The 14,215-nt window shown below is 28.3% G+C and overlaps 1 protein-coding gene across 1 annotated transcript; it reads left to right on the top strand.

Annotated features, from left to right (window-relative positions):
- Positions 1 to 129: 129 nt before the first annotated feature.
- Positions 130 to 4,476, top strand: LOC122855108. The gene is made up of 6 exons (XM_044156269.1): positions 130 to 199; positions 822 to 1,022; positions 1,131 to 1,470; positions 3,088 to 3,124; positions 3,195 to 4,093; positions 4,239 to 4,476. Exons 1-5 carry the CDS (start codon positions 170 to 172, stop codon positions 4,072 to 4,074), a joined length of 1,488 nt encoding a protein of 495 aa, XP_044012204.1. The 5' UTR covers positions 130 to 169; the 3' UTR covers positions 4,075 to 4,093; positions 4,239 to 4,476.
- Positions 4,477 to 14,215: the final 9,739 nt, after the last annotated feature.

Genomic DNA, 14,215 nt, shown 5'->3' with positions numbered 1-14,215 from the left:
TAATCACTAGAGTTAGAAATTCTTGTCAAATAATTAGAATTATGATGTAGCGCTGTCTGGTGTGATACAACTTTAGCTATTCTATTCGATCTGACTGCATTTTGTGTGTGTGTTAGTGTGTGTGTATCATTTGACATACTCGGACCTGTCATGTTGCAACTTGTTGATAATGTTGTTAATAAAACAAAAATTGATAGTTGTAATGAAAAATAATTGTGTTCTTTAAAATAAAAACTAGTTTAATTTATGAAAAAAGAAAAAAAAAAACTTAATAAAACTTTTTTTTTTTCTTTAAGCCTTAAAATTAGATGCAAAGCCCGAAAATTTATAAATTCGCACTCACGCCCTTTTTCTTTTAGAAAAAAAAAATTCCTAAAAATGGCACTTACGCCCTTCTTCCATTAATGTGACGATATAAATAATAAAATTTATAATAATAATATTCGAAATACAAATACTAATAATTATTATTAACTAATAATATTTATATTCGAATATTATTGTCAGGATTAATATTATTATTATTATTATTATTATTAATATTCAGCGTGACATAAAATTACTCTGAAAGAAGTTTCACTTCCCCCGCGCGTACTCGCAACACGCTAATTTTTTTTTTTAATAAGCTTTCAATCAAGTCAAGAAAATCTAATTTTTTTGAAATCACAAGGTCTTTTATATTCATTCATGTTACTTTTTTTTTGTCATTTACATTTATCATATATATAAGAATAAGTTTTTTATTAAACTCGTATCAATCAATGGATATAGGCAAATACATTTATAAATGTGTGTAATATATAAAATACCATTTTTTGTAGTCTTTTCCAGTAATGTGTGTCCTGTATAAGAATGAAACGTATGAAAGTCTACGAGCTATCATGTTCGCTATTTTGAGTCGTGCACCTGCTATGAAAAATGTTAACGAGATAACTACTGAATTGACGGAAACGGTCATTAAGGTTGTAAGGCTTTGTTTTCAGCTAGCCAAGATAAAATGCACATGGTACTATTACATTCAGGTATTACCAAAACTGTATTGGCTTTAAATACTATTAGTATGATTTTTATTTATTATTAAATTACAATAGCCACACTTAATAATGAAAAATAAAAATTTTTATATGCAGGAAACAAGTCAAGCATGGATAAAATTAAAATTGCCATTTGACGTTGAATCTATTTACAAAGACGAGAACAAGTTACTCAGGTATACTTGGGCATTACCACTCGCACTACAACACCAAAAAGCGGAAGAATTCAATGACATAATTACCATTTTGAACGACCTACAAGACCTCCCGAATGATAGTGACATTTTCATGGATACATTAGATGAAAAGTGGAAAACTCGCCTCAAGTATATTTTACCATATCCAATGAATGAGTATGCTGACATGCTAGAAATTGCAGAACGAAAATTAGCAATAGGTTTTTTGACTGGAAAAAAAACAATTCTAGGAATTTTACGTAAGTTAATAATAATATAATAACACTCCGTAAAAAATAGTTTGTAAAATTAACGTACTGATCCAGGAAAGATCCCTTTTAAATGAACATTTTAAAAAATTTGGTTCCATTTTTATAAAAAAATTATTATAACTAAATTCGACCCTTCTGATTTCAATAAAAATATTTAAAAAATTCTATCCCCCCCGGGAAAGGGTTAAAAAAAAATTAATTAAAAATAAAATAATTGATTCCGCGATCCCTGACAGAATTAGATAAAAATGTTCCAAATAAAAGTTGTAGAGAATAATATTTTAGGGGGGGTCCCCACTCAAAACTCTCCTGCGCGACCACGATAGATATATAAAAAAAAAGAGATAGTTTTATTTTGACCCGACGTTACCCGACGCTACTCGACTGTACCCGACTCGACGCACACACGCACACACAGCTGTTGTATTTACACGCTCCGTAAAAGTATTGGTGACATAAACTTTTAAATTCGATTTCTATCAATTCTCTCAATTCTCGCGTCGTCGGCTCGGACTAACAACAAAAGCAATTGTTAATAAAAAAAGAATCTTAACAAATAGCCCCACCATTCAAAAATGCATCGATTTTAAAAATTTTTTTTTCGTCATATTATAAATTAAATAAACTATCGTATGCGCATAATAATATTGCTATTTCTATTTTCTCGTGGCCCGTAATTATTTTTGGGGGAAAAAGGATGGTTTTTTCGTGAAAATGGCCTGCAACGAAATTAAAGTACTACAATTAAAGAAAATTTTCCCGATTTTATTCTATTTTTTGGTCAACTATTTAAAGAGTTATTCGATATTTCTCCGACAAAATATTTTTTTTTCTATTCTTTTCGCGACGCGTAATTACTTTTGGTGGAAAAGGGGCAGTTATTTCGCGAAAATGCTATATATCAAAATTGATGTACTACAATTAAAGAAAATTTTCCCGTTTTTATTTTTTTTTTCGGTCAATTATTAAAAAAGTTATTCGTGATTCGTTCAGCAAAAATATTTTATTTTCAATTCTTTTCGCGACGCGTAATTATTTTTGGGGAAAAAGGGGTGGTTTACAAAAAAAAAAAATTGTTATATATAGTATACAATATGTAGATTATTATAAAATAAATAGATTTTTGTGTCTTGCCTTAATAACAATAGTTTTGAGTGGGGACTCGTGAGGGGAAACGCGTTAATCAAAAAATATAAAACTTTAAAAATTAACGCGAAAACGGATGGTTAAAAAAAAAAAAATTATTTGACTTACCCCCCCTAAAATATTATTCTCTACAACTTTTATTTGGAACATTTTTATCTAATTCTGACAGGGATCGCGGAATCAATTATTTTATTTTTAATTAATTTTTTTTAACCCTTTCCCGGGGGGGATAGAATTTTTTAAATATTTTATTGAAATCAGAAGGGTCGAATTTAGTTATAATAATTTTTTTATAAAAATGGAACCAAATTTTTTAAAATGTTCATTTAAAAGGGATCTTTCCTGGATCACAAACTTGTTTTTACTGTATAATAATAATAGTAGTAATAATAATTTTAGAAAGACTTGAAAAAATTTTTTTAAAACCATGTAACTATCTAACTCTGTTACACAAAGCAGCGAAAAAAAGGATTATTGACGCAGGGATAGAAACGAGGTAAGATATTTGATAGTAATGCAAAATAGTGTCACATTATTGAGATTAACAATCACTATTGAAATTGCAGTTACAATCTAGAAAAGTTTTTGGAAAAAGCTCTAACTGAAGATGCGGTTGTGAGAATTACATCAAAGATAATAATGGAGCAACCATGCAATATGCACGTCTCAGCAACAGCCGGACTAAATGATTTAGAGTGTGCTCATACTGATGATATTGAAAATGAACTAATTCCGGCTTTTTACAAGCGAGTACATCTGAAAGGACCTATAGATAATTCCCAAAAAAAAATTAAACGCCTTGAAGTTATCGAAAATGTCTTGAATGAAGTAGTCAATGAAACTGATGTGTCATCAGATAATGATGATATGTCTATGTTTGAAAGTTCACCATACTTCGATTCTGACATTACTGAAGATGATCATTATGATGAGCCGCTTCAAAAAGTATCTCTATCAAAAATGAAACAAAAAACAAACATTGAACAAGAAATTTCATTGACTTCTTCATCAAAAAAAGTGAAAGATACATCATCATTTACACTTGAAAAACAATTGCTTCAGAGTGAAATTGTCATTTGTGATACCGAGACAACAACATTTAATGACAAGATATCTAAAACAAATTTTTTCACTCTAGACAATGACAACAATCACCAAGAAGATTGTTCTGTCTCAGATCCGTTGGATATTAATCTGCCAAAACCAAAGCGTCCTAAAATAATCTCTTCTAAAATTCTAGCCAAAAATTTGCATATTGACAAATCCAATCAGAGAAAAGATGAAGAGAACTGTAATACACTCAGGACCAGGCGAGCGCGAGAATCGAAAACATCAAAGTGGTTAGATGATTTTATTATATTGGAAGACCGTAAAAAAAAAAGAGAAAAAAATAAAGAAAATAAGAAAGAGTCAGATGAGAGTGTAGAGAAAAGGAAGTGCACCTAAAAGATAGCCCATTATCAAGGTGAGAATAAAATTTGTTTTTTCTTTTCAAATATTTTTGAAGTAATTTTAAAACCTAATTTCTTAAAATTATTTGTTCGAATTCGAAAATGATAAAAAAATAGAAACTTGATAAATTTAATGAATTATAATTTTTGTTATTTCAGTTGATCAACAAACAAAAAAAAAAAGAAATTAAACGATGGATATGCTAAGCCTTGCTGAGAATTCATACAATTTAATGAAAATATATAAACGACTTTTAATATAATTCATGGAGACCAAGAGGCAATCCATTGTGGCAGTCATGCTGTGATGATACGTGTCATGATGCCTGACATTATTATTTAAATATTATATTTACATTTAAATACACAAAATAAAAAAAATAATTACATAAATACAAAACTCAAAAAGAAAAATAAATATTCACTCTTATCGATAAATATCAATTAATAACATCTAATTTCATTAGTAGTATTAAAATAATTATCTCTGTAATCTTGATATAGTCTCAATAAAAATCCAAATAAAATCGACTGTAAAAGATATTCTGGGATAAAATATAATCAATTAATGTTTTTTTTTTAAAATAATAATTTCAATAAATTTAATGTTTTATAAATAACAAATGTGTCAAAAAACCTTTACTTTAAATTTATTGATTAATTTACAAATATATATTTTATATGATCTTTTATATTATTAAAGCGTATAATATTAAAAGTGAAGCTATAACTTTGTAAAAACGATTTCAACTATTTCAACTAGTGTTTTTTTAATAAAATCATTAAATTTAACGATAAATTATTTATTTATTTTAATAATAATAAAAAAAAACAAATGTAAAATTTATTTCTCAGCACTGGTATATAAATCTGAATTTCTTAAAAAAATCGATAAATGTGAATTGTAGCTACATCTATTAGAAGCCTCAGAACTACGAAATAATCTTTTTTACCATATGAAACAATAATATTGAGTTTTCTTGAAAATGCTTGTCCAAGTACATTTTGTCGTACGTACATTTGACGAAAGTACATTTTACTTTACGTACTATTTACTGAATAGACATTTTGCCGAACGTTTATTTTGCCCAGTGTACATTGTACAGAATGGTTATTTTGCTCAATGTTCATTTTACCAAATGTACATTTTGCTTCGTGTTCATTTTACAATTGTACATTTTGTGAATGTACATTTTGCTTGAAGGCCATTTGCCGGCACATGAAAAAGCGCAGCCCCTACTCCGGCATGAGGTTGGTGGCGGAGAAATTACTCCGGCATGAAATTGATGGCGGAGAAATTATTCCGGCATGAGGTTGATGGCGGAAAAATTACTCCGGCATGAGATTGGTGGTGGGAAAATTACTCCGGCATGGGATCGATGGTGGGGAAATTACTCCGGCATGAGATTGATGGCGGATAAATTTTTCCGGCATGGGATTGATGGCGGAAAAAATATTACAATTGTTATTAATAAATACTATTTTTGAGCAGACAAACTAGAAGTATTTTTCATCGGTTGAACATTTTTATAATATGACAATCTATTCTTTTGTGTTCTTTTGGTTCATGGAGAACCACATCCAACCCCGCACATACACATGCTTTATAAAAAAAAAAAATTGTCAAGTTCGCTCACACATTTATAATCTAATCCTCGCCGAGTCGCCGGACGGCTGCCAGCAGAAATACCACCTCTACTGCTCACCATCGCTACTCATATACATAATACATGTGTGCGCCACTGTAGCATAGCAGTGGAAGCAACGTAGATTGTTTTTATTCATTATCTTGTTAAAAGAAAAAAGTTGTAGTGTTGTGCCCTAGTATATAAGGCAATGGAAAATCATATCAATAAACAAATAAAATAATAAAAAAAGCCATATTGTGCCCAGGGCTAATATTAAAACACTCAGAATAAATGAATTCTGCTTGGATAAATTTGTGGTTCAGCAAAATGGCAGCAGCCGACTCACCAACGGACGACAGTCTTTATCCAATTGCAGTTCTGATCGATGACTTATAAAATGCAAATTTACAAGTAAGTACAATAATTTTTATTTTTCAAATAATACCAAAGTTTTTTATGTTTGAAAAAAAAAAAAATAACTCGATCTTAGTCAGCAAGTGTTTGTAACAATGAGGTTATAACTGGAGCGGTTTTTTTTTATATTAATTTCATCATATCAGTTGACTTAAAATTTGTTTAAAATGTAAATATGATGAACATTTTATTTTATTACAATTAATGAATATATTTTTATTTTATAGCTGCGATTAAATTCTATAAAATTTGTGGTTGATTTTTATAGAATGAATTTATTAATTTTTTATAGGATTTGGTTTATAGGATTATTTTTATAAAAAAAAATGATTTGTATATATCATAATCATAATAATACGCTGTTCTATAAAAATATTCTTCTATAGAATTTTGAATGATTTTTATAAAATATCCGAAACGGAATGTTTTATAAAATTTTTCCTATAGAATAGTTTTTATAGAAATATTATAAAAACTCTATAGAATAGTCTTGTATAGATTTTATTATATACACGTAGCAAAAAGTTTTATAAACATTTCTATAAAACGTTTTTATAAAAATTTTTATACAAATTTTTATACAAATTCTTATATAGATTTGACGCTTTTTTTATAGAATAAATTCTATAAAATTTGTGGTTGATTTTTATAGAATGAATTTATTAATTTTTTATAGGATTTGGTTTATAGGATTATTTTTATAAAAAAAATGATTTGTATATATCGTAATCATAATAATACGCTGTTCTATAAAAATATTCTTCTATCGAATTTTGAATGATTTTTATAAAATATCCAAAACGGAATGTTTTATAAAACTTTTCCTATAGAATAGTTTTTATAGAAATATTATATAAACTCTATCCCAGGTAGAATTTAGTGTCGATTTTCGACACGCAATGTCCATTCGACGTCGAAATTCGAGCTCGAAACGACATCGAAAGGTGACGTTTTTCGACGTCGAACCGATGTCGATCCGACTGTGGCGCGTCATACGGTGATAATATTAACATATTTATGATAGGGCTCAGTAGATGGCAGAGTGGGTGATTTTCATCAGATTTATTTACGTATCATTAATTTGAGCAGGGATGGGCATACTGTGAGTTTTTGAGTTGTTTACAATTATCCAGAAATGAAACGTTTAAAACAGGATAAATTACATGTATTTCATTTGTTAAATAAATAAATGACTAAGGACAAGCAGTAGCTAAGGGAAAGATGCAGCTAAGGAATTATTTCCTTGAAACATAATTCTTTGGCAACCTCAATTCTTTAGCTACATCTTTTCCTTAGCTACTGCTTTTTCTTGGACATTTTTTATTTATTTCATAAATAAAATACATGTAAATTTATTTTTTAAAAATACAAATGTCCAAGGAAAAGCAGTAGCTAAGAAATTAATGTGACTAAGGAATTATTTCCTTGAAACATAATTCTTTGGCAACCTCAATTTCTTAGCTACATCTTTTCCTTAGCTACTGCTTTTTTCTTGGATATTTGTATTTTTAGGACATTATTTTTTATGTATTTTATATATGAAAGAAACAAAAATAACAAAGGAAAAGCAGTAGCTAAGGAAAAGATGTAGCTAAGAAATAGAGGTTGCCAAAGAATTATATTTTAAGCAACATCATTTCCCTAAATTATAATTCTTTGGCAGCCTTAATTCCTTAGCTACATCTTTTAGTCACATCTTCTCCTTAGTTACTCCTTTTCCTTAGTCACATCTTCTCCTTAGCTACTGCTTTCCCTTGGGCATTCGTATTTTTAAAAAATAAATTTTCATGTATTTTATTTATAAAAGAAATAAAAGTGTCCAAGGAAAAGCAGTATCTAAGGTAAAGATATAGCTAAGGAATTGAGGTTGCTAAAGAATTATTTTTTAAGGACATAATGTTGCTAAAAATATAATTCTTTGGCAACCTCCATTTCTTAGCTACATCTTTTCCTTAGCTACTGCCTTTCCTTGGTTATTTTTGTTTCTTTTATATATAAAAAACATGAAAATTAATTTCCTAAGAATACAAATGTCCAAGGAAAAGCAGTAGCTAAGGAAAAAATGTAGCTAAGGAATTAAGGTTGCCAAAGAATTATGTTTTAAGGAAATATTGTTGCTAAAAATATAATTCTTTGGCACCTCAAGTCCTTAGCTACATCTTTTCCTTAGCTACTGGTTTTTCTTGGACATTTGTATTTTCAAAAAATAAATTTTCATGTATTTTATTTATAAAAGAAATGAGAATGTCCAAGGAAAAGCAGCATCATTTCCCTAAATTATAATTCTTTGGCAGCCTTATTTCCTTAGCTACATCTTTTCCTTAGCTACTGCCTTTCCTTGGTTATTTTTGTTTCTTTTATATATAAAAAACATGAAAATTAATTTCCTAAGAATACAAATGTCCAAGGAAAAGCAGTAGCTAAGGAAAAAATGTAGCTAAGGAATTAAGGTTGCCAAAATATATTTAAATATTGTTGCTAAAAATATAATTCTTTGGCACCTCAAGTCCTTAGCTACATCTTTTCCTTAGCTACTGCTTTTTCTTGGACATTTGTATTTTCAAAAAATAAATTTTCATGTATTTTATTTATAAAAGAAATGAAAATGTCCAAGGAAAAGCAGTAGCTAGAAAAAAAGATATTAGGAATTATATTTTGAGCAACATCATTTTCCTTCAATTATAATTCTTTGGCAGCCTTAATTCCTTAGCTACATCTTTTCCTTAGTCACATCTTTTCCTTAGTTACTGCTTTTCCTTAGTCACATCTTTTCCTTAGCTACTGCTTTCCCTTGGGCATTTGTATTTTTAAAAAATAAATTTTCATGTATTTTATTTATAAAAGAAATAAAAGTGTCCAAGGAAAAGCAGTATCTAACGAAAAGATGTAGCTAAGGAATTGAGGTTGCCAAAGAATTATTTTTTTAGCAAAATTATTTCCTTAAAACATAATTCTTTGGCACCTCAAGTCCTTAGCTACATCTTTTCCTTAGCTACTGCTCGTCCTTGGTATTTTTTTATTTATTTAATAAATAAAATACATGTTATATTTTTTTTTTATAACAAAAATTTCCAAGGAAAAGCAGTAGCTAAGGAATTAATGTGGCCAGAAAAATTATGTTTTAAGCAACATTAATTTTTTTAGCTACATCTTCTCCTTAGTAATCCATTTATTTGTAAATAAAACACATGGAATTTATTATTAAATATTAATAAATAAAACACATGGAATCTAATAAATAATAAAATTAATAAATAATAAAATTCCCCGTGTTTTATTTATTAATAATAAACTCCATGTGTTTTATTTACAGATAAATGGATTACTAAGGAGAGGATGTAGCTAAGAAATTAATGTTGCTTAAAACATAATTTTCCTGCCCAAATTAATTCTTTAGCTACTGCTTTCCCTTGGATGTTTTTGTTTTCAAAAAAAATATCACATATGTATTAATAATAAATAAAATAATATTTGAGCACCCTTCTTTGGTTTTTCAGAAGCTGTTTCACGTATTTTTAGACAACGTCAGCCAACAGATGATGAGTTCAACAAATTCATGCAATGTGCATTCAAAAGTACTAAAAATCGTAGGGCTGAAAAAACTAAAACAGCCGGAGCAGCATAGATCGACATTTAAAAAAAAAAAAAACATTACAAAAAATAATTAATTTTTCTGTTCTATTAATTATATTATATTCAATCCATGTTATAAAATTTTCATCAAAATATACAATATATTTATTCATGTAGATTTTATTCAAAAAATTTATTTATAAAATTATATATTCATTACAAAACTATATATGTTTCTACATTTATTTCCTGTTCAATCATCATGCTTTGAATTTATTTTGTGTCACCGAGCATATATTGATACAAATAATAGCTAAATCTTTAGTTTTCAAACTGCGAGTTAAGGTATAACTTGCCAAAATGAAAAATAGTCTGAGGCTCATGAAATTAATAATTTAGATAAATGAAATAATAATGCATCTTTTTGTCAATTCAGTTTTTATGTTATAATACTTTTTTTTTTTTAATAATTATTCAAAGTTGACATAATTTAGAGAGGTTAAACATGGGCTCTTATGGGAGGAGGTGTTAGAAAATATCTACGAACTTAACAAAATAATACTTGTTTTAGTCTCACCTATCCCAAAAACTAATAGATAATAAAAGAAAAAATAAGGAATTTTTTGATATCAGGATGAAATGGGCTTATAAGACTAAATCTCACGTAATTAATAAAAATATAAGCTAAAAACACGATTTTTAGCAATTTTATGAGAACAAGTATTGATGCTCTGGCAACAGCGCATTGAAGCGGGAAAATTTAAACAGCAAATTTAGCAAAATTTAGCATCCATGCTTAGCTTTTACACAGCATACACACACATACATTCATGAAATAGATATTAAGATGGCGTCAAGATCAGTGTTGCAAACTGACAAAAAAAGCACTATTGCCGGGGTCATTACGAGAAAATAAAAACTAATTAAAATTGTTTAAATTACAAGAATATGATTTATTATGCAATAAAATAGACGAAATGATAAGATTCTCTAGCAAAAAGTATTATTAATAAGCCACAAACCACCGAGAAAAATCTATTTTTTTAGTTATTTGGGGTTGGCAACGCAAAAACTATCCATGTAAAAGCATAGGCAGTATATTTAGGACACGCCCCCAAAAATTTTGGCAAGTTATACCTTAATTGACTGGCAGAAACTACCAGTAATCTACTGGTAGATAACTGGTAGGAACTACCGGTAATTTTTACGAGTAACCTACCAGTAGATTACTGGTAGGACCTACTGGTAGATCTTACCAGTAATCTACCGGTAAATTACTGGTAGGAGATACCGGAAAGACTTACCAGTAATCTACCAGTAGGTCCTACCAGTAATCTACTGGTAGGTTACTCGTAGGAATTACCGGTAGTTCCTACCAGTTATCTACCAGTAGATTACTGGTAGGTCTTACTGGTAGATTTCCAATGAAAATTACCGGTAGCTACCAGTAGATTACTGGTATGTGGTTATCTGGGATGTCATCTATAGTGATGTCGACTGATACGGTATTTGGTATTTTACCGGTATTAAATACGGTAAAATACGGTATTTGGTATCAAATTGAAATACCATACCAATATGCCTTTTACCGATTTTTCCATGTAAATACCGTCAAATACGAGTAAAATTTTCGATACGGTATTTTTACAACTATATAGGTGAAAATACGGTATTTTCTGTTTTTGGTACCAGCAAAAAAAAAATTTTTTTTTTTTTTTTTTTTTTCATATAATTTCTAGATTATCAACCGTGGCACTGGTCATTAATAGCGGCCATATTTGATATTTTGTTTTATTGTCAAATGTCAATTTCTCAGCTGTTTTTATTATATTGCACATTCCACATTGACATTATTATTTTAAAAGCCGATATAATAACAAAGAAACTTTTTAAGTGTAATGAAAATTTATTAATATAAATACTTCTTCCAATAATACTAACTTTTTTTATTTAAAAAAACCTTCTTTTTTTAAGGACAAATATTTTTTTTTTTTTATATTTTAATTTTGTTATATAATTCATTTACTGAATTTATTTATTGAATTTATTTATCATCTATGACTTCGTATGTATTTATTTTTATTTATACAATAAAATCAAGTTATGTTCATATATTTTTTATTTTTCAATACCATGAGTAACATCTCTATACTTGTAAATACGGTATTGGTATCGAAAATTTCACTGATACCGTATTTTTACATACAGATTATTGATACGGTATTGAATGGTAAATTACCGTATCAATACCGTATTTTGTACCGTATTTGGTATCAAAAATAGAATACCGGTATTTGCACATCACTAGTCATCTAGCTTTTTTGTGAGAATAAATACAATTATTTGTCAATAAAAAAATTTAGTAATATGTGTGCCAAAAAAAGAAAAGTTAGTTAGAAAACTTAAAAAATAAGCATGATTTCTGCATATCAATTTTTTTAATAATTCCGATTATTTAACTGAATGAAAATAAATTTATCGTTTTTTTAATTAACTTGAAAATGACTTATAATTATTTGGTGTTCTGCAGAAAAAGTTATAATATCTTTATATTATCTTTAGTTAATTATTAAAATATTAATTATCTGTTAAGCACAAAAAATTATAGTTAAGCCAAATTTTTATTGCGCCGTTTTTATAACTTGTAAAATTTTCACATAAAAACGTATGTACTATTTTAAGTTACATAAATAATAATTTAAGAATAATGAAATATAAAACAGAAAAGATTTACGAACAAAAAACCTATGGTGATAAATACTCTCTGATGGATAGTTTAGACACCACAAATTTTTAAGTAAGAAAAAAAATTTTTTCAAAATTTACATTTTAGTTTTTTGATTAAAAACTATTATCAATAGAGCAAAAAACCTGTTACGCGGGCGATAGAGTTTTTTAATGCGCTTCTTTTGAGCCTAGTACGAAGTCTCTCGGTTACTTAGTTCGTAAGTTATGAGCGTTTTTTTTTTTTCGCCGATGAATTCAAGACTGCGGCTGAGCCTATGGCTCCTAGCCTCCGTAAAAGTGGGAAAAAAGTTGGAGAAATGGTGGAGAAAAGTCAGAATAAGTTTTTGGTGGAGAAAGGTTGGAGAAATTCGTCTGCCATTTCTCCAACCATGTAAAAAAATAATTTTACTGCAAAGAAATTTTTTCAAAATCAACGACGAAGAGAAATTTTTTCCGTCGTTTCTCTGAATCGAATTGGGTATGGTAAAAAAAATAATTTTACCGCGGAGAAATTCTTTCAAAATCGACGACGAGGAGAAAATTTTTCCACTCATTTCTCCACATGGGTCAATTTGGGAGAAATTCGGAGTAACCACGGAGAAATTTAGATAAATTCTGAGTAATATTTTCACCAGGGCGGAGTGATTGTTTCCATCAGGGTACTATCCAATAGAATAGAGTAGGTATCACCCTTTTAAAGCAGCTGATGGAAACACTAAATTTTTCAACTGCGTAAGTATATTGTGAAAGAATTGGTTTTGGAGTTATTGAAAGTATTGAAGAGTTTAAAGTCGACAGGATCCAATGGGTTAGCGGAAACATAATAAATTTATTAGAAAAGTCATAAAAAGCATTTCAGACCGATTTCATATTTAATGTTGTCGATGTGAAAAATAATTTCGGAAATTTCAATTTCGGAGAATTTCCGGAAATCATCCGGAGAGATTTTTTCCACGAGGGGTGCCTAAAAAAATCCAAATTCTGATATTAGAATAAGAATTAGAATTTAGAATTAAATAACAAATTTCTAGCAACAATAAAAAAAAAAAAAAATCTTACCCTTACAATTGTTAAGCTTGTCAAGAAAACCATAATGGAGCAAAAAATTTCATCTATGATATCAAATATTTGTTCTTAGTTTTTATAATATTTCGAGTTTAAAATTTTTTCATTATCTTTTTTTATCAACAATCAACAATTAATTAACTAACAATCAATATTTTCTCTTTCATATCCTTGGCTGTAGATATTTTCAATACATTTATTTTAAGCCTATACACTATTCCAAACTCTCTATTTTAAATAGTTTAGAAGATATAAACATATTTGAGACTTCACCTCCGTAGTAAAATAAAATGTTTTAGTTTCATTTTGGATATTGCAGTGATAAAAATAAACGTGTCAATTATATCTACTTGAAGAAGCTTTGATATTTGATGTTGAAGTTTGTGTACAGCTTGGTACAATTATTGGGTATCAAAATCATTGATTGAATCAAATGGTATGCCAGCTGAGAGTATATTATTTACTACTGATTATTTACTTCCCATTAAGAAAAGTCCAAATGACAATGGAAGAAAACAAACGAGTTATAAAGCACAAGTAAAAAATTATTATTGATCATAATGTATCATATGATCGTGCGAAAATAAAATAACAATACTGGTTTAATTAAACTGGCACAATATATTCATTGAGACAATATCACTTTATGTATATGTCAGTAGAATGAATAGTTATCAAGAGATGTGTTTGTTAAGGGTAATCTGGAAAAAATAAGATATAAATTCCAAG

Source organism: Aphidius gifuensis, linkage group LG4 (genome assembly GCF_014905175.1).
Source record: "Aphidius gifuensis isolate YNYX2018 linkage group LG4, ASM1490517v1, whole genome shotgun sequence".
NCBI classification, from domain to species: Eukaryota; Metazoa; Arthropoda; class Insecta; order Hymenoptera; family Braconidae; genus Aphidius; species Aphidius gifuensis.
The sequence above is the reverse complement of the archived record's forward strand: the minus strand, read 5'-3'. Positions and strand labels throughout refer to the sequence as shown.

Bases quoted from the DNA above. Each gene is read 5' to 3' on its own strand.
- LOC122855108 (XM_044156269.1), top strand. From the start codon at position 170: ATGTTGTTAATAAAACAAAAATTGATAGTT. The intron at 200-821 runs GTAATGAAAAAT...CATTTTTTGTAG, and splicing joins TAAAACAAAAATTGATAGTT to TCTTTTCCAGTAATGTGTGT. The intron at 3,125-3,194 runs GTAAGATATTTG...TTGAAATTGCAG, and splicing joins GACGCAGGGATAGAAACGAG to TTACAATCTAGAAAAGTTTT.